Source organism: Plectropomus leopardus, chromosome 5 (genome assembly GCF_008729295.1).
Source record: "Plectropomus leopardus isolate mb chromosome 5, YSFRI_Pleo_2.0, whole genome shotgun sequence".
In the NCBI taxonomy this organism is placed as follows: Eukaryota; Metazoa; Chordata; class Actinopteri; order Perciformes; family Serranidae; genus Plectropomus; species Plectropomus leopardus.
In genome coordinates, this window is record NC_056467.1 from 15,745,787 (window position 1) to 15,757,825 (window position 12,039).

General features: G+C 37.8%; 1 protein-coding gene across 1 annotated transcript in view; it reads left to right on the forward strand.

Moving 5' to 3' along the window:
* The first annotated feature begins 2,727 nt into the window (after positions 1-2,727).
* vps53 (VPS53 subunit of GARP complex) overlaps positions 2,728-12,039 on the forward strand; it is a 31,096-nt gene continuing 21,784 nt past the window's right edge. The window contains 7 exon segments of the mRNA XM_042486659.1: positions 2,728-2,779; positions 2,782-2,810; positions 3,266-3,325; positions 3,328-3,348; positions 4,320-4,369; positions 4,466-4,532; positions 11,780-11,866. Of these exon segments, the coding sequence (XP_042342593.1) occupies positions 2,728-2,779; positions 2,782-2,810; positions 3,266-3,325; positions 3,328-3,348; positions 4,320-4,369; positions 4,466-4,532; positions 11,780-11,866 (366 nt within the window).

A 12,039-nucleotide genomic window follows, 5' to 3' on the forward strand; every position in this document is an offset into this window, starting at 1 on the left:
GCGTGTGTTTTCCAGAATGTTTAACTACTACTACAACTACTTTGATACTGTTGCTTCTAATGGAGTATTTTTAGTTGGTTGTATTTGGGACAATTTTATATCATTACAGCTGGATATGCTAGGTGAATAAGGTGTCTACATGTGAAAAGTTTCAGTTATGCTTTTCAATCATATCTAACAAATTTGTTTCCATCATAACCTCTGCAGATGTCTGCACAAATCCTATTAGGCTCATGGTATCATCTAAACCTGACTTTACTCAGTATTACCTCTTATTTTCATGAAGTTTATATAAATTGTATTGCAGTATCCCTACAGTTATTATGTACACACATACACACAGAGCCACACAGCTTGTGTTGCAGCTGTCGCACACTTACACAATGCACAACAGCCCACCCTCCAATCTGTCTACCCTGTTTTTGTTGTTGTTTTTCTGTCACCTTTAACTTGATCCAACTTCATCCTCCTTTCCCTTTCAGTGCTTCCCTACATCCTTTAAAAAAAGTCAGACAACACTTACTTGCTAAAGAATTATAGCAATTTTTTAAAAGCCTTTGAAACTGTTTCCAAGGAGTCATAAATGTAATCCACTCCATGCTTCATCAATTCTGTCTTTGCTCATTGGGTATGATGAGAACCTGTTACACCTGATCACCTCATGTCTTTTCCTGCGTCTCCTTTTTCTCCTTCTTTCCACCCTATTGATTTTCATCCCTATAAATAATATCCGTTAAACCTGATACGGCAATTTCTGTCTTCTTCTCTCTTTTCTGACCATTTTTTTCCTTTCAACCCTATCTTGTTCTTTGATACTATGTCCTCTAGTCTCTTCAGTTTTCTATCATTTTCTGTTTTTTTCACCACATTGCAGCTTTCCTCCTCCTTCTTTTCCCTTCCTTCTTCTTTTCTTCTTTCTAGTCCTTTAAATAGCTGTACTAAAAGCTCTCGTATGGGTTTACATGTCTCTCTTTGGAATAAAACAGAGCAGTGTGAAAGCTTATGGGAACATGTGCGCTTGTGTGTTGCTTCTTGTAACAGCAGGGGGCACTGCTGCTCCTTAAATGGCAATGTGAGCACAGATGACAGCAATATGTTTCTGTGGTAGGAGGCTGATTTCTTGACACAGTTTTCGTGGACACAGTGGGTGTGGAAGAGACAATTTTAGTATGTAAAATTGTCACAGCAGGACACATCATTAATGGAGTCATGTAACAGGTCAGGACACCCCGTGATGTGTTAAAATCAGAGCAGAGCAATGAGGAGATTTGTGGGCAGACGATGTGGGGAGAGGGTGTAAGGCTGTTTAAAATGTAATTGAAATATTCTGAGAAGGGATTTTCATCACCTCAGTTCACTTAGGATTTTAATAGATGGATCTGGAATAAAGACACGCACTTTGTCTGTCTATATTGGATGTAATTTACCTGTAGTTATTACAAACGTTTGAACACACATAATGCAGTCAGGAGAAGTGACGTTTTTGTGTGAGGCATTCTTATGTCTCCACATGCGACTAATGAGTTCTTACTGCTGACTGCTTTTGTGCACACTGGAGATCATGATCCTGTGAGGCCAGAGGGAAGGCATCATCCACCGATGACAAAAAAAGAGATACAAGCCTTATGTTAGCCTTTCAGTTAAGCTGAAAAAATAAAAGTGTAATGAAGCCGAAGCATGTTTCTTTTTTTAAATTATCATTTAATAAGAAAAAAAAATCAGAATAATCAAATAAATTAACTTAATTTAAATGTCATTCATTTAAATTGTAGCTTTTGTTTTTATAGTTGTATAGCCTACGTTTTTATGGCATGTTTTTATTGTCCTCTTTTGTGAATCACTTTTTGAAATTATTTCTGTGAGAGGTGCAATACCAAATAAATGTATTATTATAGTATTATTATTATTATTAGTAGTAGTAGTAGTTATATTGTTGATTATGTTGTTGTTTTTGTTATGTGAACAAATTGTCCCTACCCTGTATACAGTTTCTTTTGATCCCTATATGTGGATGGATAAAATTTGACTACTCTGACAAGTTATTTTTGTTGTAATTACATCTATTGGCCACTTTTTTGTTCATTTATTTTCAAAACACCAATCTTTGCTGTTGTGGCAGACTTTAAAACTTCTAAATCCTACTGACATATTAATCTGGTTAAACATGTAAAACGTTACACACAGTTAACAGCTGTTTTCTTGTGTGCACTTTGAATGTCAGGCAACAACATACTACATACATATACATATTGTATCAGTAGGCTATAATTATTAATAATAGCGTACCCATCACTTGTTGACTTTCTACATCTCATTGTCACATCGTAAACAAATTATTCATCATAGGCCTACGTAGATAGTTAGCCTACTACTTTGTTGGCTTATTCAAAGTCAACTTTATTGTCAGTTCTGCGATGTGTGTTAGACCTACAGGAATCGAAAACACGTTTGTCTCTATACCCACGGTACACAGAAAAAGTACAAAGAGAAAATAAAAGTTCAACGATAAAACCGATTATAGCTGTGTTTTGAGTCAGACCATTTCCATTTATAGAGATGGAATATACCAAAAATGAGCAGAGGCTGAATAAAATAAGTAATGCGGTACTGATATTCAAAGTGTCTTATTTCCGACAGCCATGAAAGCACCATTTGTTCAACGTCATCGGCTATCCCAGAATCCCTCACCAGGAAGTGGTATGCCGGAGAGGTTTTGTTTTGACAACGATGGAGGAAGAAGAATTTGAATTTGCTGAGGATTTGGAGGCTATTTTGCATCTAACCCAGAGGTGCAACTAGCTATTGAACAGGTAGGAGTTTGACGTCGTTGCTGTTGCGACTTTTTAAATATTGTCGCGGGTCTTGCTAACAAACCAGCTGTTAGCCGGTTAGCTAACTGGATGCGACACTGCTGTGTTACGAGAGCTAACCTGGCTACGAAACATTGATTTTTGCGCTTTATTAACAGTGTTTAACTCCGAGAAAAGTTTGTCAGAGTGTTTCAGTAATTGTAAATAGTGTGTGACGTTAGTCTACGAAGCTGTCTTTTACTCTTTAGTCGTCGTGAATGTTATGATACTATTCATTTGCAATAGCAAACATTTGTGTAGGTTGTCAGTAATGATTAGCTACAAACATGTAAAACCACTGAGTATCGTCACAAGTTTGCATGTTGAAACCACCTCAGTGCATTATTAAACATCCAGGGTAAAGCTGTGAGCATTGACTTTCTAACTTAACGTGTTTTGTTGTGTGTGTGTGCAAGGTTTTCCCCAGCCAAGACCCGCTGGACAGAGCAGACTTTAATGCTGTGGAGTACATCAACACACACTGTTCCCCACCGAGCAGGTATTGTAACACAGACTGCACTCACACTGATATGCATAGTGCATACTGAGATCTATTGTTGTATGGGCCAGCCTAGAGCTATCTATAAAACACAAGTGGATTGTAGTTATCTAAGTATTATTTACAGTTCATATAGAAAAAACAGGCCTTTTTATCTGTAGACATGTTGAATTGAAAAACAAGATCTTAATCACAACTTAAAGGATTTCAAGAACAAAATCATTTTTTTCTTTCTTAGCTATCCCTATCAGCCATCAATAATTTTATTATTTACACCTGTGTTTTTCCTACTGTGACAGGGTTAGGCTACAACATCTTACATGCAAAAGGCTTGTTGATCTTTGGCTCAAATACTTTATAAACCAAAAAAGTTATATAGACTGGGGTTCATTATCTGCGGATGGAGGAAAATTAATTTTGTTTCATTTAAGAGGAACATTGCAAATAACCACTATAACCAATGGAAGATGAATGTAACACATATAATGTATGTAGATTCGAGCGGAAGTTAATTTTCAGTCCCTAACCCTGATTAGATTATTAAGATAAATCAAGGTAAAACATGAAAAAAGTATATACTTATATGCATGCGTCTATGAGTGCATGTACTTCGCATTGCAAGTGCATGCGTATTTTTTGTGGATGTATATGATTTGGGTATTTGATCATTCATTTAATATTGTGAATCCTAAATTACTGTGTTGCACTTTATTTTGAAAGATTGTACAGTATGCTTCATGTATATACATGTCTAGGTGTACACTCTATTTCCATGAGGGGTCACTATAGACCTACCTTTGATATAATTTTGATGATGTGAAAAGTGATGGCCAGTCAATCAAAAATTCAGTTTGTTTGTTGCCGATTTCTGTGGAGGGACACAAGAAAAACGACATTTTCTTGTCATATTCAAGGTAGCACGGCAGTTACTTCATGTGTCCCTGATTTCCTGTTTTTCTATTTCCCCTCAGTCTTTGGCAAATATCGATGATGTGGTAAACAAGATTCGTCTGAAGATCCGGTGAGTTCATGTCATTGACTTGAAAACACATTTCTTATTTTGTGTTTCTTTTTACCGTCAACCTGACAAAGTGTCACTTTGTATCACAACTGTTAGGCGCCTGGATGACAACATCAGGACGGTAGTCAGAGGCCAGACCAATGTGGGCCAGGATGGCAGACAGGTAAGATGAGCTGCATGTCATATATGCAGGATTCTCACAGTCATGAAAGACCTGGAAAAGTCATAGAATTTCTCAATCACATTTTTAGGCCAGGACAATATAGAAATCATTGAGAGTTTTTTTAAAAAGTCATGGAATTTCATTGTGCCCAATGATTGTTACAATACCCTTCTGTGGATAACCTTCTATGTAACATAACGGCAAATTCATTTTTTGTAGCTGTCGACGTGACGAAGCTCTAACATGCGGCCATGTGTGACGTTTTATTTACATCATGTGCGTTTTTCATTTTCTCCCTGCATTATATCTCTCTCTTCATATATGCCAGCTAGCTGAAAATATGTCTGAAAAGAGTTTAAATCTGTTACGTAAACCCCCCCCTCCCCCCAAAAAAAAAATTGCAGGCAAGTTTGACAAGAAAAATGTGTCCTTGAAAAGTCATGGAAAGTTTTGAAATTGTGTCCATAAAAATGTATGGGAACACTGTATAAGGACATACTACCGTGATTAGACAAGCTTGATCTACTTTGCATTTGTTTTTCTGCCATCAATTTGATCCCCCATCTGGCAATATGACTGGAGAAGAAAATCACATTTCTTTTATTTTAGTTATATTTTTCATTAGTTGTCAGATTTTTTGAAAGATATATTTGTGTTATGGTGAAGGTGGAAGAGCCTCAGTTGTTTGCAAAGGCTGATTGGTATGTATGTTGGTCCTAAATAGAAGGAACATCAAGTATTGAGCATTTTCCTCACTCATCATCGTAGAAACGCAGCATTTTGACCTTACATGCCCTAATGGGGGATATGGGAGAGAACAACAGCCACTTTTGCATATTGTACAAACACACCACCACAACTTTTTATCACTTGTGGTGTTTAAAACAGCATCCTTAAGTTAGAAAAGTGGCAGTAGTTTCTCCCAACCCAGAAAAACATGTTCTTCCCCCTCGCCTGCTCTTTCCTCTCTCCACATTACTTCCATGGAAAAGGACAAGATGACTCAGAGCTATTCCCACTGCTCAAACTCCTCTTTACAGAAAACACGTCTGGGAAATAGATTCCCGTATGTAAATACTAAGGTTTCTTTTAAACCCAAGCTCTTAAGTCTTTGCCTTTTCTTGTGGTAGCTTAATGGAAAAGAGCAGACCCTGCTGATTTAGTCCAGGTTCTCGCTCTGTCAAAGAGTTGTGGCTTAAAGGGAACATGACACCTGATGGGTGAGCTGTGTGTGTTCTGAACAGTTGACATGATTAGGTGTGTGTTGTCGTCAGGGTGTCTGGCCTGGTGGCCCTGTCTTTCCCCAGTCAGCTACCGTTTGGTAGCGGAAACGCTCTAAATCCCCTCCAGACCAATAACATTATACAGTCACACACAATAATTTTAGTTTGTTTTTCCAACCCCACTGTGCCATTCCAACATTTCCAGAGGGAAAATCCTTTCTGCAGACGGAAAGATGGAGAGGTGTTCATTTCAAGATGGCGTTTGAAACATAAAGACAGCCGTAGAATAAAACCAACAACATCAGCAATTTAGTCATTTCTGCTGTCGATTGAACTCTCCCTGTGAGCTAAATGAAATCCCCAGGTCGAAACCCAAGATGGTAACATTTATGGAGAAGGATGGAGAGAGTAAAATGGGAGGAGAGAGAAAGTGGAGGACGTCTGGGGAATGATTTCTCTGGTGTTTTTTTCCTGTAGGGAGTCAGACAGTTACAGGCCGCAGCACTGAGTGTGGAAATGTGATTCTCTTCGTGGTCTGACCCTGCTCTCTGATAGAACATATTTCTAGTCTGTCGATAGCTGTGCTAGTTTGCGATGAAACATCTTTATATTTATTTAATTTGTGAAAGGAAAAAAACACTGATGTGTATTGCAACCCATTAAGACAGATGCAACACACATCGCACCACAAGCCAAATTAGTGACAGTATGATTGACTGTTATACATAGTATCTGGTAGCAGAGGTACAGACTCAATTATCATGACATGAACTGTGTCATTAACCAGCATGAGTTCATGTGGTTGAAACATCATGTTATGTTTGATCTCATTTTCTGAATGAGAAGTGTTGAGGACGAGGGCAGATAGTTGAAATCTCCTGACCTGAGCCAGATGCACTATTTTTCAAGCCATCTGAGATAACAGAATTCCTCAAAAATCTGTACATCATTTGGGAATTACATGATAGTTGCCCTGGAAGAAACTCACCTCCTATAGAGCCTATCCTATTTTGTATCTAATCATTCTCCCATTGTCTTCTTAATGCTGAAACTATAACACAACAAATGTTAAGAATTACTTATTTTCAATCCGGACACCTGAAAAGAAGCAATATTGTCCAATGTTTCTTTTTTTAAGTTGCATAAGATAGGTAGGGTGAGAATTGGCGTGAACAGCATTACTAATACAAAAGTAATAAAACTTCTGCTGCATTTATTGTGCAGAAAGAAAGACAGACGAGAAATGACACAAAAATTGACACAAAATGACAAAAAAAAGGGATGTGCACAATTAGCCGTCGTCCTGCCTTCGTTAGTCGGCACCAAGATAGTCGGTTAAACGTATTATTGAAATTTGTACAACTTTATTCAATTGCGTTCACCCAGTGAAAATGCCATTGTTATCATTGGGCAAGATTCCTAACCATTTATTTTCATAAATAACATTGTTTCTCAATAAATTTAATTTTTTAACTTTTATTTAGTGAGTTGTCGTCAGGTTTTGTAGGATAATGTACTGTAATTGTAATGCTCAATGCAAATTGCTACACGTGTATCGGAGTCGAAAACACAATTAACGGATTAACAAATGTGATTAATGATTTCAAATGGCTCTTTTAATTTACACTTTAACTATACACTAACTATAGTTTTAATTGACACAACTATAGATATAATTGTGCTCAATTTTGACTGCTTTCTAAATACTTTCTTACATCTAGAAAAGTAGACTAGTCTAAGTTTAAGGGAAATTAGTCGCTATGAATATCCTGATTGAAAAACCTAAAAAATTAGGACTTTGGAGAAAACATGTGGGGCTGGCGCCCCAGAAGCCATCTCCCACGCTGCCAATGGTATTGGAAAACTTACACAACCTATCGCACAAACACAAAAAATGTCTGTTTTTTGGTTGTTATTTGCCAGCTGAGAGTTTCCTACCACACACGATGCTGTAGATGTTCCCGACTGCCTGTTGTGAGGGTGATGTCAGTACTGCATGCACACCTGCTCCACAGTCAGCTCAATATCATAGCACTAATGAAGGGTTGTTTTGCATTTATTCTGTTTTTTTTTTGGTTGTTTTATTAAAAACACACATGCACAAAACACACACTAATGCTGTACTTAATTGCAGCTTGCATGGTCTGCAGTTTGGCATACGTGTTTTTCTTTCTGTGTGTGTGGTATACAGAGGTGTACTTTGGTATAGAATCGGCTGCATTAGAAAATAAAGGTCAGGTGGTCTTCCTATAGAAACGGCATTAATGTAAATATTTAACGTTAACTCAGAAAAGGCTGTTCACAGCTTGTTTTAGCTTTCATCTTCTCAGAGCTTGTCCTATACGCTTTTAGCTTTCTCTTTCTTTTGTCTCCTAATTTATAGAGTTTTAACTTTCTTTTTTCTGTGTCTCTATTTAAAAAAAAGAAAGAAGAATCTAGGTCGCTTTCTACAGACTTGGTCTGCGCCTCATGTTAAGTGACTTTTTAAGTATAGCCTATTAAATCTGACTATAACATCATCTGCAATAACCAAATGTGCCAAAATGTTGTATTGCTTTTGGAAAGTAAAATGAGACAATCGATGAGATGTGCAGCAGAGCAAAGTAGCATATTGCTATTTATAAATTTCATGAGAAAGTTGTGTTTTGATATTATTTACTGTCAGGTTTAACTGTGACCAACATTTGGACTGATTCTGTGCAAAGCATTTCACCAGCTATTATTTTCTCTTTTAAGTGAATCACTTCTCTCTCTTAGCTGTCTCCCTAAAATATTTACATGAAGCAGGCAATGATCCAACTGTTAAAATAATCCTGTTTGGTTGATCAGATTTATTGTATTTGGCCCTAAACTTTAAAGTACCATTTAATATTCCCTCTGCTTTAGAAAGCTACACTGATGTCTGTCAGAGGGTGCATGAAGTGCATCCAAAATCTGTTGAAGCTCCTTTTTTAAACTCTATATGTGTGCCCTGGCACCAGTGCTGCTTATTGCATGTTAGGGATACACTGGTGTGCATGTTTGCATGTGTGTTTTTGTGTGAGAGCAGATAACATCTCGGGCATGGAGGCGCCTGCTGGGCAGTGTTCTCTCTCTGCTTTCCTCAAGGCTAAATACAGGAAATGAGCGCTAGGAAGCCAGCCAGATAGACTCAGCTGATTTGTAGCCTTGAAGGTTTTGGCCTCTTCTGCATGCACTTTGTTTGCTCAAGAAGTCCTCCAGGGAACCTCTTTAAAGATTCAGTGGCACTCCCTTCCTCCTCACTCTCAGATCAAAGAGTAATCACATAACCTGCATGCAGTTTTCCAATTCATTTATCCAATCACCCAGCAACCAAGTGGATGTTTGAGACAGAAGGATGCATGAAAGCCTGTTGGCTTTTTTCTCGCTGTTATTGAGGAAGAGTTCTCCTCAGTCTGGCGTCAGCAAACTGTTTTAACTTAAAATCATATCACACAGTCGATAAAGTTTCAGATTGAAACTTCCCTTGCAGGGTTCATGAAGTCTGTCACAATAATTATGTTATCAACTTATCAATTTTGTGTCCACATATTGTTAAATATTGCTCTTGTGTTTACGTGCATGTTTGTTTACATAGCCAATATGATGATGATTTTTTCACAATACCTAAGCCAAATTAACAGAAAAAAAACTGCGCCTAGGCATGGTTTTTGTCATTTCTTTTTTTTAAAGATATTTTTTGGGATATATTGGGATGGACCCCATTTACTTCTATTCATGAAGAATGTTTGCCTTTTTTGGGTTTTCCATTCACCCTGGGGGCATGCGAGAAAAAACACTTTTCTTAACGAATTCAATGTAAGAGGGGGTTGAGTAATTGATGTAAAAATCCTTATTTTGCCATCGATGTATTCCTTTAAAATGACGATAATATCGTTTATCACAATTATTTCTGGGACTTTTGGCTACACTTAGGAAGGAAATGAATCCTCTGCTGTCAGTGCAAGCTGTGTTTATGTTTGTGTATGTTTGCATGTGCAAAGTTTTTGTGAGTTTGCTCTTAGTTTGTTAGAGGTGCTTGTAAAAGTGATAAATTCCTTGCACAGCTGGTGCCGGCTGTTAGCATTCCTTGTGTGCATGTGTCTGTGTGAATCTAAGGAGAGTCAATGTAGTGTCACAGCATTGGGCCAAGTGAAGCCAATTACCTTGGCATCAGATGTCGCAGCACACTTTCCGTTTAGGACCATCAAAGAGCAGCTGCCATGTCAGATGATGGGGAAATATTAGAATAGCACGTTAACTATCTTACATTTGTAACTGTCTAATGTTATCTAATCCGGTCTGGCTTTATAGGCTGTTCAGACTGCTAATAATCTCTTTAGCATTTATAGTGACAGCCTTTATGCAGAGATTAGCCTTATGGCTCATGTGTCAAACTAAGCCCTATCAATGTCAGATATCTAGATAGCTTGCCAATTAGATGGCCAATTAGTCTGTTTTCCAGAGCTGGGAACAGGCTGAGCTGGATATTTTTTTGCATGGACCAAAGCCAGTGGTGAGGGTGGATAAGAAAATGTCCCTTGAAATTTGACCTAGACTGGCATACCACAACTGAGGCACAGTTATTCCACACAGCGCCCTGCTTCTTGCAACAAGAACACACAAGTATTAATAGTGTAGTATACTTTTTTCTAGGGGCATTAAAAGGGAAGTTGATTTTTTTTTTATGTATGGGATGATACATTTTGATTAAAAGCAGAATAAGAAATATATCAATTTTACCATTAGCTGCTGGCAAGTTGTCCATGTTCTCTGCCAATGAATTTATGGATCAAATAACATCCAGATGTCCCTTTTGTTTAATCTTTGCTGTTTAAAACAGACACCAAAAGGCAGTTGAATTTGCATTTGTTAGGTTGACTCATTTGCATTTAGCGCACGGTGCAGTGAAGTACAATCTGCAAGCCTAGTGTTTTATAAAATGGTGAGAAAGTGTATTTGTAAGGGATGAAAATGGAAGAGGAATGTATGAATTTCAGAAACAGCTGTATTAGAACTTCAAAGATTAATCAGTTAATTGTGAACTCATTTGATAATCTGAAATGGTTTTGTGGAATTTTGAAGAAAGAAAAGTCAAAGTTCTTAAATTCCAGCTCCTTAAATGCAATTTTTTTCTGGTTTCTTTACTCCACTATGACAGTAAATTGGATATTTTTCAGTTATCGACAAAACAAGGCATTTGAGGAGAAACACATAGTCTTGGGAAACACTGGTTGATATTTTTCATCATTGTCTGACTTTTTGTAGACCAAACAACTAATTGATTAATTGAGAATTTAGTCAACAGATTAAATTACAATGAAATTACTTGTAAGTTGCAGCCAGTGTTGGAAATTAGCACCAACCACCAGCCAAATGCCTGTAAAATTTGCAAGTGGCTACTAGATTTGCATCGCTCACGAGCCAAAAACCCCCCAAAGGTAATCAATTGTGCGGTTGATAGATTTTGGAATTTGTGAGCCACAATGGTAGCTGGACAAAAAAGTTTTTTTCCAACCCTAGTTGCAACCCTAAACCGTATTGCATCTCACGTGGAAGCACCAAACAGCAAAAGACTTTTTTAATCTTCTCATGTCTGTACTGCTTGACTTGCCATTGTTCTACTGATTTACTGGCCAACAGGTTGAAAACTCTGTAGCTGTCCACTCAGTCACACTCAGTATGTGAGTTTTCATTTTCACTTCATGAATAAACTAAGTAAGAAGTTTCTCATCCCCTTGTTCCTTCTAAGGTTATGGTCAAACAGTTCTGTCTGGTTTCCGTTTTTTACCTCTTGTTTCTGCTTCAGGTGTTATTCTGACAGGATTAGTGATGTCTCAGATGGATGTTGGCATTCCTTGAACCAAAATCTGAGTCCGTTGAGACCACTTTTGTCACACACATTTGAAGTTTTGCCCACTGCCAGGAAAACAGCCACACACTGATATTGTCAGTTGTTTTTACACAGCAGTCTAAAATGTGTTCTCTCTGTGTGTTTCATATTTCTCTGTCTGTTTTGGGCAGGCTTTGGAAGAGGCCCAGATAGCCATCCAGCAGCTCTTTGGCAAAATCAAAGACATCAAGGACAAGGCAGAGAAGTCTGAACAAATGGTATGCACAAATACAAAAGTGGTTTGTTGTAGCTTATCTGGGGCATGACCCTAGAATAGGGTAGATACACCCTGTATCCTCCTGTTACAATAGAGGACAGTGCAGAGAGTTATTTAAAGTCGAGGTAATGCACCTTCCATGTGTCTGTCTGTTACAAGTGTGTTTGTTAGAGG